Source organism: Maylandia zebra, linkage group LG13 (assembly GCF_041146795.1).
Source record: "Maylandia zebra isolate NMK-2024a linkage group LG13, Mzebra_GT3a, whole genome shotgun sequence".
NCBI lineage: Eukaryota > Metazoa > Chordata > Actinopteri > Cichliformes > Cichlidae > Maylandia > Maylandia zebra.
This window is the reverse complement of record NC_135179.1, coordinates 21,366,762-21,384,650: the sequence shown is the minus strand read 5'-3', so window position 1 is coordinate 21,384,650 and position 17,889 is coordinate 21,366,762. Positions and strand designations below refer to the sequence as shown.

The window sequence follows — 17,889 nt, the reverse complement described above, 5'->3', positions numbered from 1 at the left end:
TATAGTATATATATACTTGTTTGTTTACTCAGAGTTGCCATAGTTTATCTCATCTCCTTAATGTTTAGAAGGTTTTTCTCTGTTTCAGGATTATTACGGGTCCAAAATGGGCAAAAAGTGGTAAGCAGTCACGTGTCTGCAAAGCCTCTATAGCTCTGATTGCTAAGCACGAGATACAAAAATCACTGACACTGATACGTTTTCTTTTTCCTGCCGCATTTGGCTTGGCTTTCTTTTGTTTATGCTAAGCTAATCTACGAGCTCTTTTGTTGTTCACGCTGCTATTATGCCTCACATCAGTCTTGGAGGGCAATTTTAAACTATTAACTAAGTGTCTACGCTAACTCAATTTCAATAAATACATGTACGCACATTCATCAGTGTAGCAGGGCTTGCAGCGAATAAAATTACTTAAAGTGGATATGTGTGCACCGCAGAATCTATTCTGTTTTGCAGCAATACCAGAAAATATTCCTTTCCTCACTTCAGGAATTAAATCTCATTGTAGTCAGCCAGCCAAGCTAAAACCCCATAAAGTCAAAATTACATCTTAAAAGTAACAGCCACAGCCAAATCCTGCACCTTGAAGGAGGGTATGATTAAGCATGTCCAAAAGTAAGGCTCTAATTTTCCTACAAAATTACCCACTGTGAGACACTTTCGGAAAGATTTAAGGCCTGGCAATTAACTTTGGTGATGTAACACAGTCTTCATTAGCTTTAGTATCGGAGGATTTTCTCAATAGATACTTTTAAGAAATGGAATAATCATGTCAAGCACTTTCTAAGTAAAATCAAGTGAAATGAGTGAAATCGGTGAGACGGTGAGGGAGGCTGGAGTTTATTTTGGCAGCATATCTGTGCATCCCACCGGCACCGAGGGTGAGAAGCCAAGCAGTTGGCAGTGAGGCTAGCCCAGGTAAAAACTGAGGTTGCATCATTAATTTATCCCAGTTTACATTGTGGCAGATAGTTCAAAACTTGCTTCTTTCTTTTTTTTCTTTTTTTTCTTTTTTTTTGGATCTCCTATATGTGTCTTTTCTCTTCCCTCTGGCCCTGACCAGCTTGGCCTTTTGGTCACTGGAGGCAGGTGGAGTAGCAGGTCAGAGTAAGAAGAGAAAGCGGCATAGATCCTGCCAGTCACAAAGGGCCCAGAAGACTGAGTGGCCAGGCCCTGCAGGACAAACTGGCAGATGGCTGCCTCAGGATAATGACCAGGTGACATCTGCAGAGTGAACAAGCCATCAGGCTAACAGACTCACCTTGACCCACCAGGGAAGCCAAGCTGGCCGTTCTCCTCCTCCTCCTCCTCCTCCTCCTGTAATTCCCTCAGGTTACACCCACAGCCCGAGAAGTATAACACAAGTTTATTGATTTACCAAGTTTCACAAGTCCCCCAAAAAAGAGGTGTGAGAATGTCCTGGAAAAAAAAAACATTAACAGATTTTACGTGGGTGTTTGAAGTGAATTTTCTTTTATTCTCTGGAGAGACTGGACTGTGAGTAAATTAGCCTCTGAATCACTTTTTTTCGCACTGTTATTCTAACCCAGAGTCCTTAAACACCAGATTATTGTCAGCTAAACCAGGCTACATGCAAAATAAAACTGCTGTTTTCCCCTCTATTTTGCTTACAGTGTTGCTACTGACAAGTGATTTTTTTAAAAGGCAAAGCTTGCCTTGTCTAAAGACGAAGACATTGACTACGTGATGCTGTGCACAAAGGTCATCTTTTGACAGCGCTGAGATCGTGAGAAGGTCAGATTCTCTGTGCCATTTAGAAAAGAGGCAGTGTGATACCAACCTGCCAATATAATTCCAGCACGTCTTTTTCATCTCAGCGTTAACACCATACATTGTTTACTGAATAGTTTACTGTGGCTGCATGACTGCTGGCAAACTGAGGTTTGGAATAAAGTTGGGAAAAACTTTTGAAGGGGCTGAAAAAGGAAGGCGCGTGCTCTTGAATGAAAATGAACTGAAAATAGCACCGCGGCTCCGACAGTTGTGTACACAGAGCAGGGGGGGAAAAAAACCTGGAAGACATAGTTTTTGTGTTTTCATATTCAAGTGACAGGAACTTTAGAAGAAAGCCAAAACATTTAAAAGCATTTGGAGAAGACGATGAATAACTTGTAAACACTACAAGACTCCGAGAGTGCCCTTTCGCAACAGCGAATACACCAAAATTAATAGGATAACAATTGTACATGATGACATGCGTTATGGAAATTCTTGACTCTCCACTTCTCATTTGGCAGAATAGAAATGTCAGTTTAGGATCAGATAGTGAGCCAGTTAATTTGCAGGGGTAGTAGATGGAAAGACTATGAGCATTAAGTGTAGTGGAGGAAAATGCTCTGCATACTAAGTGCAATAATGACTTGATGCCTGTATCATTTGGAAAATGCATAACATTAAGTGTGGCTAGCGTTCTCTTAACTAAAGAGTAAGAAAGAGGAATGTCTGCGTATTACTTGAAGTAAATGGTAAATGGCCTGTATTTATATAGCGCTTTACTAGTCCCTAAGGACCCCAAAGCACTTTACATATCCAGTCATCCACCCATTCACACACACATTCACACACTGGTGATGGCAAGCTACATTGTAACCACAGCCACCCTGGGGCGCACTGACAGAGGCGAGTGGCCTCATGTGCTCAATATTACATACGGACGTTTTTTTAACCAAGGACCAAGTATGCAAACTTGCTGCTGAAATATAAATATCTATTACTTTTGGAGCCTTTTTTCAGGACCTTGTTATCTTATATAAGTGTAAAGCTACCGTTCCAAATCTTTGCATTAAATTGCTGCCTTTGCTTGTTTTCGCTTAGTTCACTTAGTTGCCTGAGCCAAGCCAGTAGACTGTAGTGAACTCATACATAATATGGAAGAAGCCATCATCTCTCACATATCTCAGCCAATTAAACCTATCTGCAGTCCAAATTGGTGCCAATGAAATCTTGTGACTGCATTCAAATGATGATGGATTGTGTGGCGTTTGCTTGAATCAATTACACAAGAGCCGGGTGAATATAAATGACTTGGTGAATGCAGCGCGTACTGTACTTCGGCGGGGGATAAAGAACTGTGTTAGGAAAGCAATGTATTTATTTGCTCTGTAAATAGCTTATGTGGGTTGCTGTGGACTGTTAAAGTGATCTTTCCCAGATATGCTAATATAGAGGAATCAATAAAGTATACAGAATCTGCCATCCAGTATTTCACAAGTGTTATTTGCTTGGAGCCAACAAAGTTTTGTCAGCATGTGTGTTAAGAATATTTTAATAAATGCTGTTTAAAGTCATAGCTGTGATTCCTCTTGTTAAGCATATGCTCACTTACTAATACTGCTCTCATTGTACATTATTCCTAGCAGCTGATGTGCTGATATTGATCAAATAGCCATGTAATCTGTTTCTGCTCTCCATCCAGTCAGTCGAGAGCTCTGTTCCACACCTCTCCGTTTTTGTGCTGTTCCCTGTCAAACTCTGAAGAGACACCAAATGACTTTCACTCTCAAAGTCTTCCTAGCTTCACTAAGCTCTTCTAGCTTATGCGCACTGCTTAGGATGCATTTTCAAGCAGCTAACCCACTTTCTGCTCTTGCTTGTAGACAAAAGGGACACTTCTGGGGTTTCACTGACTTTTGTATTCAAGTGTGGCATTGCGAGACTCTTTCGAACAGCTTAAAGTCTCAGACAATGAAGTATTATAATGGTATTAACATAAAAATCCATGGTCACCTTTTGAGAATGGCCATGGTGCATAGGGTGTTTTAGTTATGATGGAGCCGCTTCTGGAGATTTCCGCCAGCCGGGGAGAAAGAAAAGCCCGTAAATACAAAATAGAACGTCAAAATAAAGAACAAAGCCCAAGTTTATATTCTCGTAAGGACTGGGTCAGTCCAGTAACACAAATATGCATCCTGTCATTATTGGTTTATACTGCATGCATTTCAATCCTGGGCTCTTTCCCTTTTCTCGTGTAGGATTTGATCCTCCGTCTCAGACAAATAAGCAAGGACCAGCTCTGTCAGTATCTGGATCCCATCCAGACCCATCCAAACAAAAATACTCTCTCATTACCTTCTCTGCAGGGAGGTGCAGAGCGGCACTCTGATCCACTGGCATGCTTAAATCCATCTCTTTCATGTGTCACTGACTTGTTGTTTTGCCTCTCCAGAATTTGAGTAGTAACCCCTTACAAGATTCCTTCAGCCTATTACACAGTGTTTTAGTTTGATGGAAGCACAACAGGTGAATGAGTGACAGGTGTGTCCATGCAGATTTGACAGAATTAGGAGAGTTTCCTCAATCATCAGCTTTAGGGTAAATATCAAGAGTTCTGACGCTACAATCCTGACACTGGTAAACAGGCCTGCCAGTTTACTGAAGAGTCTTCAAACTGATAATTTGAACTGACAGTGTTTATCATCATTTAAAAATTCTCCACAAAATCCAAAGAAACGATATTGATTAATGAATACCACAATCAATACTAAACATACCACAGCTATCAGTATCTGTAAGGAAATCAGACTCTGAAAGGGAAGTGCTTTTAAAGCGTTAAATATATTGCATAAGCTGGCTGATAAATCAACTCTGCTCCCCTCTGTTTTAGGGGAGGAGCTTATAAAAACATGGTGAAACAGAGAGCAAAGCACATGAAAAATAAAACTGCCCAAACAGCAGGGGTGTAAGCTCTGTCTGGTCAAATCCTACCAAATTATCAACAGCAATTCTTAACTTAGTAAGGATTAAAACACTAAACTACACTACCAATAACTACCAATAACACAGGATAAATCCATGGTTTCTGGTAAAGAAAGACCAGACTCTCTGTAAAACAGTATAGTGTTTATCATTAATATTTATTTAGTGCTTTCTAAGTCAGAGCTAATTTAAAGAAGTCATCATGTTGGTTGCAGACTTACAGGTAGCAGTAGACATACCACAGCTATACGTCGTGACTTATGATCTAAAAACTGTCCCAACTTTCATATTAAAGGCTTGAGGCTTTGAGTGTGAACACATCAGAATTGGCATATTTCAATATATTTGGTGTAATAACTGTTTTATAAGAGTATCTGTCGGGCAACGCAGCTACACCGAGACCAAATTGGATGTGAAGTTTCTTCTATGATCCAAATGGAAAAAATTTTTATCGTGATGGGATTTGTGGAATTTATCGCTCGGGTCATAAGATGTGTCTGCATTTCCCTCAATCGTTCTCGTAACGTTGATAGCAGTTGATAGAAATCATCTAAACATGGACAGGTGCACGCTGGTCTGTAGACACATGTTGCTAGGAAACATCGTGTTACAGATGAGGACATGATTGTGTGTGACTTCATTTCACCATTTCAGTTAAGAAAAAAAGACTCCATAGACTTCGACACATGCCTTTGTTCAAGCTTCTATGGCAGCACTCGCTGCAGTAGTAACTTACAAAGAAATTCAACATGTGCGCTTTACGCAAATCAATACTGAATTTCATTAGGAAAATCAAGCAAATGTGCCAGTATTGATTTGATTCCTGACATATTCTATGTATATTTTTAGGTGACAGCTCAGGAGATATCTTAATCTTTGCTCGAGACCTTCAAATGCCAAGATTCATTTCTCTCTGCTCCCTTTGGAATGATGTTATTATGGTTCGAGAGATGACAGTTGTATCAATTATGCAAAAGGTGAGGGTGTAAGGAAGGGATCTATGCAAATCATGTTCACCCCACAGACGACAGTGAAATAAATGAAAATGCTCATTTCAAAGTGGGGAGTTCAGCTAAGTTCCCATCAGTCAGGCTCCTGCAAAGTCTGTTAGTGTTGACTATTAAGGAAGAAATGGTGAAGAAGACTCTCTATATGTATCTATGAAGGCAGGCTCATAAATATTTCCATACGGATACTGTATGGACACAGGAGGCTTATACTCATATACAGTTGAGAGTATAAGCTCTATATATACAAGCAGAGGAAAGTGGTTTCAGAAGCTGGATGATCCACTGGCATGTTTTTCTTGCGTGTATCCTTCCCTGTTCCTCTATATCCTAATCCTCTCCCTCTTTGTCTGGAAATCTCTGTTATAATCTGGTCCCTTTCTCCTGGCTCACACACTGCGCATTCTCACATCAACAGCTCCACCAACAGGTGAAAACATGCCAGTCTCAAATGAACACTGTCCAAGTCGATGTGCATTTACAGGCAGACTCTGAATTGCAGCAGCCACACATTTTCAGGGTCTATGTTTTAAATTTCCTGTGAACTGCGACATTTTTTAGGGGCTGATCAAGTGGAGGAAGACTATTTATAGTCGTTCAACACGCAGCAATGCCGACTCAACAGCGTCAGGGGATTATGGGACAATGCACTTTGGGACAGAGCTGCTTCAGTCATTGCTTCCATAAGTGAACTGAAATGCTATATGCGGAAGGCTCGGTAAATGAGCTTCTCGACATTTGACTCTTCAGTGGGTATCTCCATACTGGCTTTCATCTTCAGTCCTGCATAGAGCCGCAATTAAAAATAATTGAGACCTTACAAACGCAAATTAAATTTCCCAAATCTTCCACCGGGAGGCAGCAGTGAGACAAAGTGAGTTTATCTTGTGGTGATCTGTGATCTCTCACAACACAGGCAAATTTGAAGGACAGGGTGACATATTTAAAATATTACTGCGCAACATGCGGATGCTTTTATTCTCAGCTTGTAAATGAGATGCACTGGGCATGTCCACATCATAACCTTGGAAATATATCTACGGTGCTGCAAAAAAGTATATTTGCTCCCTTCTTTTGCGCATTTGCCATACTTACATATATCGAACTATCAATCTAATATTAGACATTCCAAGTAAATACAAAGTGCAGTTTTTACGTAATGACCTACAAACCTACTGGCCTTATGTGGATGACCCCTTCTTACATCGTGAATTAACTGTAACCACATTTTTTTAGAAAGCTGATTTCACCTGCCACGCTGAAGCCTGATTACTGCCAGACCTAATGGACCACAAAATCACTTCAGTACAACCTGTCTGACAAACTAAAGCAGGCTAAAAGATCTCAAAAAGCAACACAACATCCCACGATCTAAAGAAACATCCAGAGGTTTACACAGGGCCAGGTTTGGATAGCTTTTTCCCTTAAAAATGAAAATCAACATTTAAAAACAGAATTTTGTGTTTACTCTGATTATCTTTGCCCAATATCAAAAGTAGTTTGATGATCTGGAACATGTAAGTGTGACAAATATTCCTCAAAAAAGAGAAAGAAATCAGGAAGAACACGAATACTTTTTCACCACATCGTAGGTATACATCATCCATGCTAATGGTTAGTAAAAATACTTGCATGAAGCCACTTCATCTTCTTGTGAAAGACCAGATTCAGATCATATGTTTTACTGTTCATAAATGCCTTATCATCCATTTATATTATTTTTGATTTAAGGTTCAGCAAAATAATCATGTGATTACTACAAAACTGCAAAGTATTGGTGATAATTTGTAATCTTCAATAAAATTACAAATAAAATGTATTTGGGCTCATGCTACGCCGCATAACGTTATCTTTTACAATGACTATGTAGTCACTATATAAGCCTTGTTTCACGTCAAGTGGAAGATTAATTTACACTACCTCACTAATGAGAAGAGTTTAGAGACATTATTGCAATTGTTATAGCCTGGTTACAAATGTTTGGCATTAAACTTGACTTGACTTTCATTTTAGTGTGCATAATAGACTGGGATATGAAAATATTTTATCAGGGCTTAATTATATTTGAAGTTTTGTTATGGTCTTGGGATAGAAAGTGGGATCATAAAAAACAAAAGCCTAATATAACTGTTGAGTAGCATTTTATAATATGACACATGACTAAGAATGTAATTTCAATGTACCTAAAATTACATTGTAATTATGTTTACCTACAAATGCTTCCCTGGTGAAATGCTAGAAGATGGAAGTAACAGTTAAGGTTTTTGCAAGAGTGAAAAAGTAATTATAGTCCAAGTAATTTTAAGCAGTGAATAGTTTCTGGGTATTTTACATGCAAAGTTACACAAATTATATTGTAAGTACTCTTAAGTAATACATAAGCAGTACATAACTGTGTAATTTGAAGTAGTGTGAAACTTCAGGTATTTTAGTCTAAAGAATAGTGTTTTCCTACTGTAAGTACGCAGTATTTACATTTACTTGTGAACTATTTAAAGCTGATTACAGTATTATTTGTGTCTCCTTTCCTGTAAAATATCAATAATAATAATAATAATAATAATAAACTGTTGGATTGTTGCTCTATATTATAAAGTGCTACTCGCTGTTGAATAAGAAAGAGAAATGAACATCTCTGCTGTCATTTGGATCTAGCTGTGTGCCCATGCCAAGTATCGCAGCCAGGTGGCGCTGCTTCTTTTTCACCCCAAAGCGCAGCCGGAACACGACGTGGCAGTTTACTTCCTGTGTATTTTTTTTAACCGTATTGACATCCGTCTTTCACAGTCGTGTTATATCTTAGGTCTGTTAAATAGACTTCCTCAACCTTTGTAGCAGCTTTTAATCCATTTTCTCCGTACATGAAGAGCGGGCTGTAGGAGCTCAGCAGCCGGGGAAGGAGAGATGATGGCTGTGCTGCTGTTGGCGTTAGTCGGGGGGCTGCTGGAGGTCTGCAGCGGCGTTTCAGCCAACAGAGGAGGCTATCCCTCATTCACAGACGAAATCCCTTTCAAAATCACCTGGCCTGGCGCTGAATTTACGCTGGTATGTCTCCTCTTTTAGTGTCACTAAAGAAACGAATCTGCCCTAACGGGATCGGGAGACGTAAATGTCACTTTGTTTTAGACTTCTTTCTCTTTCTGTCACACAAGACCTGAGTTGAAGTAACAGATGTTTATCTCCCGCCCGCAGCCAACTTCAGGTGCACTTTACAGTGAGGAAGACTTTGTCATCTTGACCACAACAGAGAAGGAGAAGTACAAATGTCTCCTCCCTTCACTGACGGCTGGAGAGGAGGTGAGCACTCCTAACACTTTCTGGGAATGGCACAGCTGTTTATCTAAAGAGTTATGAGAGCTTGCCACTGAACTAGTTTGCACTAGCAGAGCTAGGCACGGAGCAATTTTGTGTTGTTTCTGCACAGGTGATTATAACCTGCCTGCAGATGTGAGGAAAAAAGATAAATTGTGATACAGTTGCGTTAAAAAGTGTGAGTCATTCCACAGAATTCTTCAGGACCTGAAGTTGTTTGATCAATGTGATATGTCCAAACTGTTACATACAACATGTGAACAGCATTGTTTGCTAATAGATTTTTTTTATATTTATCTGTAGTAAATTATCATAAAACAGGCAAAACATCCGAGGTGCGAGAGCTTGCTCCTGTTACTCTGCGTCATTGTTGTCACGTTGGTGCAAACGACAAAAACTGTGACATATCCTGTGTTACCGATTCTCACTGCTGCCTATGGGAAAGTTTGTGCTGAACGAAAAGAACTCACTGTGGTACTTACTCAATAATAAGGGCTCAAAAAATCTTGAAGGGGGGAAAAAAGGCAATAAAAAGTGCAGCTTGTCCACCGACCCCTTTGTATCTTGAGAGCCTGTGACGCAGAAAATCTTCATGGTGTGAAGACAAAATTTTGCGTGGTTTCATTAAACATACTAAAAGCATTGTGCCAAAAAACCATCTGATTCTAAGGGTTTATGTGGAAAGCACTGACTGTTTTATCTTTTTATATTCGAAACCAGAGACTATGTAACTGTGCCGTGACACAGCAACCCTCATAGAAGAAGCACTATAGAGCTGTGTTAAGCGATAAAAGGTTGCTGAAATATTTGTGTCTGTAATTCTGCCTTGAATGAAGACCAATACAACCTAATAGGAGGGTATGCTAAAACATCAGTTACAAAATGCTAAATAAGCCGTTAATAAAGGTTTCAGTTTCCCTCCTTTCCTAGAGTTAAAAAAAAGCATGTGTTATCTCTTGTCTCTCATCACTCTTGTTGCATTTGTTTGGTGCTGCAGGATGATGAAAAGGAGTACGGCGGGCCCAGTCCAGGTGAACTGCTCGAGTCGCTATTCAAACGAAGCAGCTGCTCCTACAGGGTGAGACTTTTCCTTTTTCATCTCATATTCCTCCACACAGAGACTGAAACTGCATGCAGTTTAAAGTCACAGTCACACTATAGTAGCAGAGCATGACAAAAATCATGTTGTTTGAGTGTATTGCTGAGCATATATTTATACCAATGTAGATTGAGTCGTACTGGACGTACGAAGTATGCCATGGAAAACATGTAAGGCAGTACCATGAAGAGAAGGAGACTTCTCAGGTCAGTGCTTTGAGTTATTTGAAATATTTTTAGACTGGAATGGAAAATGTGCACTCGTTACGGTTCGCTAAGCTTGCATGTTTCCACAGAAGATCAGTGTACAAGAGTACTTCTTGGGAAATATGGCTCAAAAGAGCCAATCAACAGAGACAGGTAAGTTTCTATATATATGTATATCTTACACTGCTTTTTTTTTTTTTTTTTTTTTAAATTGAACGTTAATCATATTTGGCCTTTCTTTTTTTTTTCTTTTTTTTCAGATCAAGCTGAGAAGACAGACGGCGTCAAACCGTCCGAAACCAAAGCAAGTATTCTACTGAGTAACCAAGCAAATCTGCCAGTCTAGTTTTTCAGTCTCACATATCTTTCCTGTTGCCTTCCCCTTTTTCTAACGTCAGGTGCCCACTAAGAACATTGAAGGTCAGCTGACTCCCTACTACTCAGTGGCGATGGGAAACGGGACTCCGTGTTTGCTGAAACAGGACCAGCCTCGTTCCACAGCCGTGCTGTACGTCTGCCATCCGGAGGCCAAGCACGAGATCTTGTCTGTCGCTGAGGTCACCACCTGCGAATATGAGGTGGTGGTGCTGACGCCTCTGCTTTGTGCACACCCAAAATACAGGTAAGATCTGTTAAGATGGTTACACTTTAATAGAGTGCGACACCTGTATTTAGTTTGTTTGTTAGTTTGTCTTATTATATTTAGACGGTGGCCCTGAGAGGTCAAACTCGCTGCAAATTAAGAAAGCACCAGCAAATAGAAAAATGCTTTAATGGCACACAAAACAAAAGAAGAGCTGTTTTGTTATAGCCTTTTATTTGGCTGCTGATGGATCCGCATGTTTTAAATATCATGCAAAATTCTTGCAACAGATGCTGTTTTGATGCAACGTCCCCCAGGATTTGTTTCTCCTCTCGGTCTTTAACTGCAGATGTTTAGCAGTTTAGGTGAATGTGTTAACTATGGGGGCACTGAGCTGTTTAGTTAAAGCCTGTTTTTGGCTGCTGTAAAACAGTAAGGTGTCGCTTGTCTTTTAAAGCAGACTGCAATGATTTGCAGATCATTTTAACCTTATATTTAACTGAAAGTTGTATAAAGACAACATTTTAAAGGAAAAACTCAAACTGAGACTTTTTATTTTTCATATATTTCCCATTAAATACTATAAAATTCACCTGCTCACGTCACTTGTTCGCAGGTTCAAATCCTCCCCGGTGAACGCCATCTTCTGCCAGGCTCTGGCGGGCTCCCCTCTGCGGCCTCAGCGGCTCGCCCAGTTGGACAAAGAACAAGAGGAGCAGCTTAAACCACCTTTCGGTGCCACATCTGAGCCCAGAGAGGTAAGACGTGCAAAGATAAACGGTGATCACCTGAGCACACGAAACGTGGCTTATTTACATTTGTGGTATATCATAGGAGGAGACGTCAGCAGTGAGAGAAGAAGCCTTCACCTCCACCCACAAACCCATGACCGTCGGAGGGCAGTCTCAGGTCACTGTTGGTACCACGCACATCTCTCGCTTGACAGACGAACAGCTAATTAAGGAGTTCCTGAGTGGCTCGTACTGTCTGCACGGGGTGAGGCGCATTTATGTGTTGGAAGCTGAGCACTGATACGTAACCTGCTCAGGGAACACTAATCATCTTAACATGTGCGTTTCAGGGTGTAGGATGGTGGAAATATGAATTCTGTTACGGAAGGCACGTCCATCAGTACCATGAGGTAAGCGAGTGAATTCAAACTTGGAAAAAGTAAATAATCAAATGCACTTCTAGTACCTTTTTAGATTGTACGCTGGCTATAAAGCAGTAAGCGAGAGTATTTTCTGTATCAGCCAGATTATCTTTTCTTTGTGTTGTAGGATAAAGAGCAAGGGAAGAACATTGTAGTGGTGGGGAACTGGAATGCAGATGAACACCTCGACTGGGCCAAGAAGAACGTCGCCCGATCCCTCCAGCTCAGAGAGGACGGAGTGCAGAAAGTCAAGTAGGCCTTTCAGATTTTTGAACACTAATCGCTGTAAACGGGATACAAAAATATCCACCCACTACTTTTTCTTTTCCCCTTTACTCCACAATAGGTTGGTTTCCCACTTCTATGGCCACGGTGATGTGTGTGACCTGACAGGGAAGCCCAGACAGGTCATCGTCAAGCTCAAGTGAGTGAACAGTTACCTAGAACTAGGGGATGAAGAGTGGAGCACATCAGCCTGAGTCCACGGATGAGTAAGACTAAGTTGTCAGTGTTTCCCATTTTGATTCACTCATATCATTTCTCTTCTCGCTGTCAGATGTAAGGAGTCTGAGTCTCCCCATGCTGTCACTGTCTATATGCTGGAGCCTCAGACTTGTCAGTATGTCCTTGGGGTAAGTTTATGTTTCACTCCTGAGTGGCAAAAAAAGAAAACAGTAGAATTTGCTTAGTAACATTATGAATCTTATGTGAAGGTTTAGTCCTTTGTAAAACACATTTATATCAGTTTTAGGGATAAATATAAAGAAGAAACTGCAGATTGTTTAACTGCATGGATAAATTTGATATACATGAGCCAATCTTGGTGTTATTTTGTTCCCTTCATGCCTTTTCTCTGTGACAAGTTAAAATATATAACTTTTGGTTTAATTAGGAATTATTATAAACATGCCTAGATATTTGCAAATATTTGCAGTACTTCCTGTAGATTTGACAAAGGAAATGACACTGATCTAAACACTGATTTAATTATCTAACTATACTGGCATTGTGCAGGCATATCATCCTAAATGAAAGGCACCATATTGAAGATGACTTTTTTTTTCCTGTAGGTTGAGTCACCGGTCATATGCAGGATTCTTGACACTGCTGATGACTATGGGCTTCTGTCACTCTCCAGTTAAACTGGCGGAGTTTTACTGGAACAGCAGCGGTGCACGGAGGACATAAAGAACGAGGACACTTAGTAAGCAAGATGCCCTTAAGACTGCGCTACAAGCCAAAACTGAGAATAAACTCAATCCTGAGGCTGGACCTCATGTAGCCCAGGGAGAACAGGCCCCGCCCACACTCCCATGACCTGTGCGATGGGTGACGCTACATCAGCCCGACTCTAACTTAAATCAAATTCAGGCAGTGGAGTTATTGCTTGAACTTCATATCTATGCTTCACTTTGTGATGATTGATTGCAAGAAAAGGAGTGACGAATCATCAGGGGAATTAACAATATTCAAAGTGGTTTTGGTGTGTGTGTGTGAGTGTGTGAGTGAGAGATATGGATTGATTAGCTGCTTGACTGTGGCACTTTTGTACTTGTAGATATGAAAAACATCTGAAAATGCTTCACAGCAGGGAGACTGTGTGCTGTGTGAGTGTAACTTATGCATTAGAGATTTCTGTGGAATAACAATAAAAGTGAGTGTAAGGTTGTAGGATGTACAGAGTGTGTGCAGGTTCATTTAAAAGGTTCGTTTTGTGGTTTTATGAAGATGCACACTGGGATCTGACTACTGCTGTATCTCTGGAATAAAAACCAATGCATTTACAGCAAAAAATTAAAAAAATCAAAACATGAAACCTTATTTTAGTTTTCCATTACCACAGAAAAGAGTAGATTTAAGACATTAGGGAAATATGTAGTTCAGGGATATCTAACTCAAACTGCCCGCTTTGATTTTAAGTGGGTTGGACCATTTCAAGACCACATTTAATCCTCAAGGTATCTAAATATAAAAATAAAGTGCAACTTCAACAGAAAGTGTCAGTTTTTTCTACTTGATAAAGAAATTCTACTGTAGTAATTGAATGGCTTGTGCATAAATGTGTTCAACTACAGAAGAAATGCATCCATCTGACCAATTGATACGCAATGTATCCTGTGTATAACACATTTTTATAGTAGATAATGAAAACCGCAGGAAGTTTTCTGTCATTTATTTTTTAATAACCGAATTTGTTTGGTGTAGCTTGAGTGGTTATATGGGAGATTTTTAAATCAGTAAAAATGAAGCTGTTAAACTTGTGAAAAAACAGCTAAAAGCCCCAAAACTTGTGCCTTTCTCTACATTTTTTCAAATCTGTCCAGTGGGGCTGGATTGGAGTCTTTAGCACGCTGATTCCAGGCCCTGGGCCTGAGGTTTGACACCCCTGATCAAGTAAGTTAAGTGTAGAATTTAGTGTTTTATTTATTCGGCCGCCAGAGGGCGCTGATGCTATGTGTATGTGTAGTAACAGCACAGTAACAGGTGTAGATCTCACAGACATTACATTTGTACTTGCCAGTTATTTATTGTGGGGTTGTTTTTTTTTTTTTTAAATGTATGAGGCTCAGACTCTTTTTTTTTCCTCTTGAGAAGAGAGTCTATCCAGGTGCAACCACGTACCACTGACAGCCGTATGGGGTTTCATAGTGGCCTGATGCTGAAGAAGCTGGTTTCACTCCTATCTCCAGCCAGAGAGGAACTGGGATTGAAACTAGCAACTGGTGACTTTGGGTTCAGTGAAAACCTCAATAAATCAATTCAATATCAATAAATAACTTGCTGGAACATAAACTTTTATTCTAAATCTGTTTCTCATTTCAGTTTCAAAGGCAAAGTTTATACTGTAATTCTGGTTCTTGTCATTTCTGCAGTCACAAAAATCGCAACATCTTTCTACTGTAGGAGAGAACAAAATGTTAATACTGAGTCCAAAGACATAAAAATAGCCTGTTTACACGTTCCTCCTTTGATTCACATTGGATTTAACGTCATGGAGAGATTGTCCAAAGCTTTCTGTTCTTTGACTATACCGAGGGCACGGGAATCTGGTGCACTGAGGTGCTTTCAAAGTCCTGCAGAGCATCTTGGTGAGTGTGGTAGTGCATGGCTACATAGGACTTGGCAAAGGCAAATGTCTGAGAGCTGATAGGCTGTAGGCTGGTGGGGGAGCTGGGCCCTGCTGAGGGACTGCTGTTGTATATACTGTAGTACGGCTCAATCCGGGTGTTGATGGGTGTAGAGGTGCTGGGGAGGCGAGGTTTGCGTGTACCTGTCGCCCTGGGACTGCCAGCGCAATCCCGGGAATGACTGGGTCCACAAGCCTGGTCTACCAGCCTCTTCTGTGGCTTAGGTGACAGCACGTAGGCCGAGTTGGTCTCGTGATGGGAGGATTTATTGCGATTGACTTCCAGGCTCCCCTTCCCCATTGCGTGCAGGCGTGTCTTTTGCTTGCAGCACAGAAATCCAAGTGCGGCCCACTGAATGCAGCACAGTACGCGGCGGCGGAGGCCTGCACTGTTGCGCGAGTACACAAATGGATTGATGCCTGATTTGAGAAAAATGAGCACAAAGCCACACAGTTCGAACTGGTAATGTGCAAAGCTGCTTTCTGGTGACAAAACATCCTGTGCCAGTGAAACTCCCATCGGCAGACAACAGAGTAACACAGAGAATACTATAACTACACAGGTGACAACTGCCTTGGAGTCTTTGGCTGTGGCTAAGTTGACTGTGGAGACCAGCTGACAGCAGGTGGCTCCTTGGGCGGCCCCTGGAACCACCGGCTGGTTTGTCCTGTTGGTATAGGCGTGCGTTTGTACATTCTGCAGTTTGTTGTAAGTCTGGTTACGGTACAGAGAGGGGCCTTGAACGGCACACTGCATGCTTTCAAAGCCTGCTGCAATGAGAGGTGGTGGGGGTGGAGGGCAGGTGGCATCTACAGTGATGACTGGGCATTTCCTTACTTGTGCGTTCTTCCTCAGGGTCTGAGCAATCATCAGATACGACACAGACACCACAGCAACACAAAAGGCAAAAACTGCCAGGTAGACGTACAACACAACCCTGGCCTGCCCACTCCCCAGGCCAAAGTGGGGCAAGCAGGGTCCATCTTTGCGTGGATATGCACGCATGGTGAGGAGAGCAGCCAATGTGAAGCTGGATGTCCACAGCAAGGCGGTCAGGGCCAGCGTGCAGGGGAAGGAAGCAGTGCGGTTGGGCTGCTGTCCCAAAACCATGCGGAGTCTGTGCAAAGCAATGACAGCCACCGTCTCCAGGGACATGATGATGAAACCCGAACTGGTCAAGTGGAAGGCGAAGCAGAAACTCTTTGACACGCCATCCCCTCCGCCTGCATCCAGGAAGAGCACCAGCGCAAACATGGGAGCGGTCACGCAACAAATGAACAAGTCACAGAAGGACAGGTTGAGGATCATGAAGTCAAAGTTGGTGCGGAACTTGCGAAACGCCGGGTCGAAAAAAGACAGGAACACCACAAGATTCCCATAAGAGCCCAGGAAGAAGATAAAGATGAGGAGGAGGGAACAAAAAGTCAAGGTAGCAGTGTGGATCACGGCCCAGCCCGAGGGGGTCTGGTTACCCAGGGTGCCATTGAAGGTCTGCAGTCTTGGCACATCCACCAGGTCCGAGGGTGTAAGAGTGGTGTTCATTGTACTCTGATGATTTAGAGCGACTCCACATTCATCAATTTCAGTATTATTCCTCTAAGAGGAAGGAGCACATGCTTCCACCATTGCTGCCACCTTGGTAGAAAACGACAAAGAATATAAATACAATCAGCTCTATGGGCTGGTCTTCAATACAGTTATAATGATAATGAGGAGAAATGGATGGATAACTTACAATTTGATCAGAAACGTTAGACACGGGTATAATAGGCTATGCACCACTGCATTTGGCCAATTACCTTACCTCCCCATCATCCCCCTTTAACTCTCTCTCTCTCACACACACAGCAGCGTCTGCTTAATAAAAAAGAAAGAAAGAAAAATCTCTGAATATCAAAACGAATGTTGGTTTTAAGGCTTTAACGGGCTGCACAATCCAGGATTCACTATTGCTTAGAAAATATAGCACACTACCTGTACTAGATCGTGCGATCCTCATTATTTCATACAGCCCATCTTCATCATTTTTAAGGCAGTGCGATAGTGAACGCACCGCTGCTTCGGAAACAAAGAAGGAAAAATGTATTTTAGCAGCTCACCTTAACGCAACAGTCCGTCGGAAAGAATCGATAATCTTCACGTTTCCTTACATGTCTGTGTAAATCAGCGCGAACACGTAGATGGCAGCTTGTTTCTTTTCTTTACGATAAATCCATTCAAATAGAGAAGCGACGGCCACTGGACGTGCACTGAAAAATGAGTATGAAGTCACCGTCTACGTATCCGGGCATGAGCATAACCACTGCATTCAAGTAGTCCGTCCATAGAAACGCTTCCCTCACTGGGAATCAGCTGGCGGAGTTAGAAAGGAGAATTTGCGGGATTTATTTCAAACATTTGAAATTTGACAGAAGCGCCATTATCCGACACGTCAAATATATTACCGCAGCAATTTATTTTATTTTATTTTTGCTTTCACCATGGTAACGTATTATAGTTTATGCGAAAAATGGCGCCTCCCTATTTAAACAGTCTCTGCCAAGGACGTGAAAAAACAAAAAAATTATACACATATAAATAACTATTAACTACTATTTATCTTGTATCTATTTAGACTGATTTCAACAAAAACTGTTTAAATTTTTAAAATTTATTACAAAAATGTATATAATTTTTAAAGGTGTC

The 17,889-nt window shown here is 41.2% G+C and overlaps 2 protein-coding genes across 8 annotated transcripts; one reads left to right on the top strand and one right to left on the bottom strand.

The window, feature by feature from the left end:
* Nucleotides 1-8,459: 8,459 nt before the first annotated feature.
* erlec1 (endoplasmic reticulum lectin 1) lies at nt 8,460-13,754 on the top strand. Of its 2 annotated transcripts, none has more exons than XM_004556018.4 (14): nt 8,460-8,768; nt 8,916-9,020; nt 10,033-10,113; nt 10,263-10,340; nt 10,433-10,493; nt 10,601-10,644; nt 10,739-10,962; nt 11,540-11,681; nt 11,758-11,919; nt 12,005-12,064; nt 12,204-12,328; nt 12,423-12,500; nt 12,633-12,708; nt 13,147-13,754. In XM_004556018.4, exons 1-14 carry the CDS (start codon nt 8,628-8,630, stop codon nt 13,216-13,218), a joined length of 1,449 nt encoding a protein of 482 aa, XP_004556075.1. In that variant the 5' UTR covers nt 8,460-8,627; the 3' UTR covers nt 13,219-13,754. The 2 variants fall into 2 exon arrangements, with proteins under 2 accessions (XP_004556075.1, XP_004556074.1); XM_004556017.6 differs by having other exon boundaries at nt 10,430-10,493.
* An 828-nt stretch (nt 13,755-14,582) lies between these two features.
* gpr75 (G protein-coupled receptor 75) lies at nt 14,583-17,760 on the bottom strand. Of its 6 annotated transcripts, none has more exons than XM_076891757.1 (4): nt 17,355-17,759; nt 17,179-17,262; nt 16,940-17,058; nt 14,583-16,839 (listed from the first exon to the last, which is right to left on the bottom strand). In XM_076891757.1, exon 4 carries the CDS (start codon nt 16,744-16,746, stop codon nt 15,103-15,105), a length of 1,644 nt encoding a protein of 547 aa, XP_076747872.1. In that variant the 5' UTR covers nt 16,747-16,839; nt 16,940-17,058; nt 17,179-17,262; nt 17,355-17,759; the 3' UTR covers nt 14,583-15,102. The 6 variants fall into 6 exon arrangements, with proteins under 6 accessions (XP_076747872.1, XP_023008846.1, XP_004556070.1 ...); XM_023153078.3 differs by having other exon boundaries at nt 17,179-17,259; XM_004556013.6 differs by lacking the exon at nt 17,179-17,262 and having other exon boundaries at nt 17,304-17,759.
* Nucleotides 17,761-17,889: the final 129 nt, after the last annotated feature.

Bases quoted from the DNA above. Each gene is read 5' to 3' on its own strand.
- gpr75 (XM_076891755.1), bottom strand. From the start codon at position 16,746: ATGAACACCACTCTTACACCCTCGGACCTGGTGGATGTGCCAAGACTG.
- erlec1 (XM_004556017.6), top strand. From the start codon at position 8,628: ATGATGGCTGTGCTGCTGTTGGCGTTAGTCGGGGGGCTGCTGGAGGTC. The intron at 10,114-10,262 runs GTGAGACTTTTC...ATACCAATGTAG, and splicing joins GAAGCAGCTGCTCCTACAGG to ATTGAGTCGTACTGGACGTA. The intron at 11,920-12,004 runs GTGAGGCGCATT...TGTGCGTTTCAG, and splicing joins GCTCGTACTGTCTGCACGGG to GGTGTAGGATGGTGGAAATA.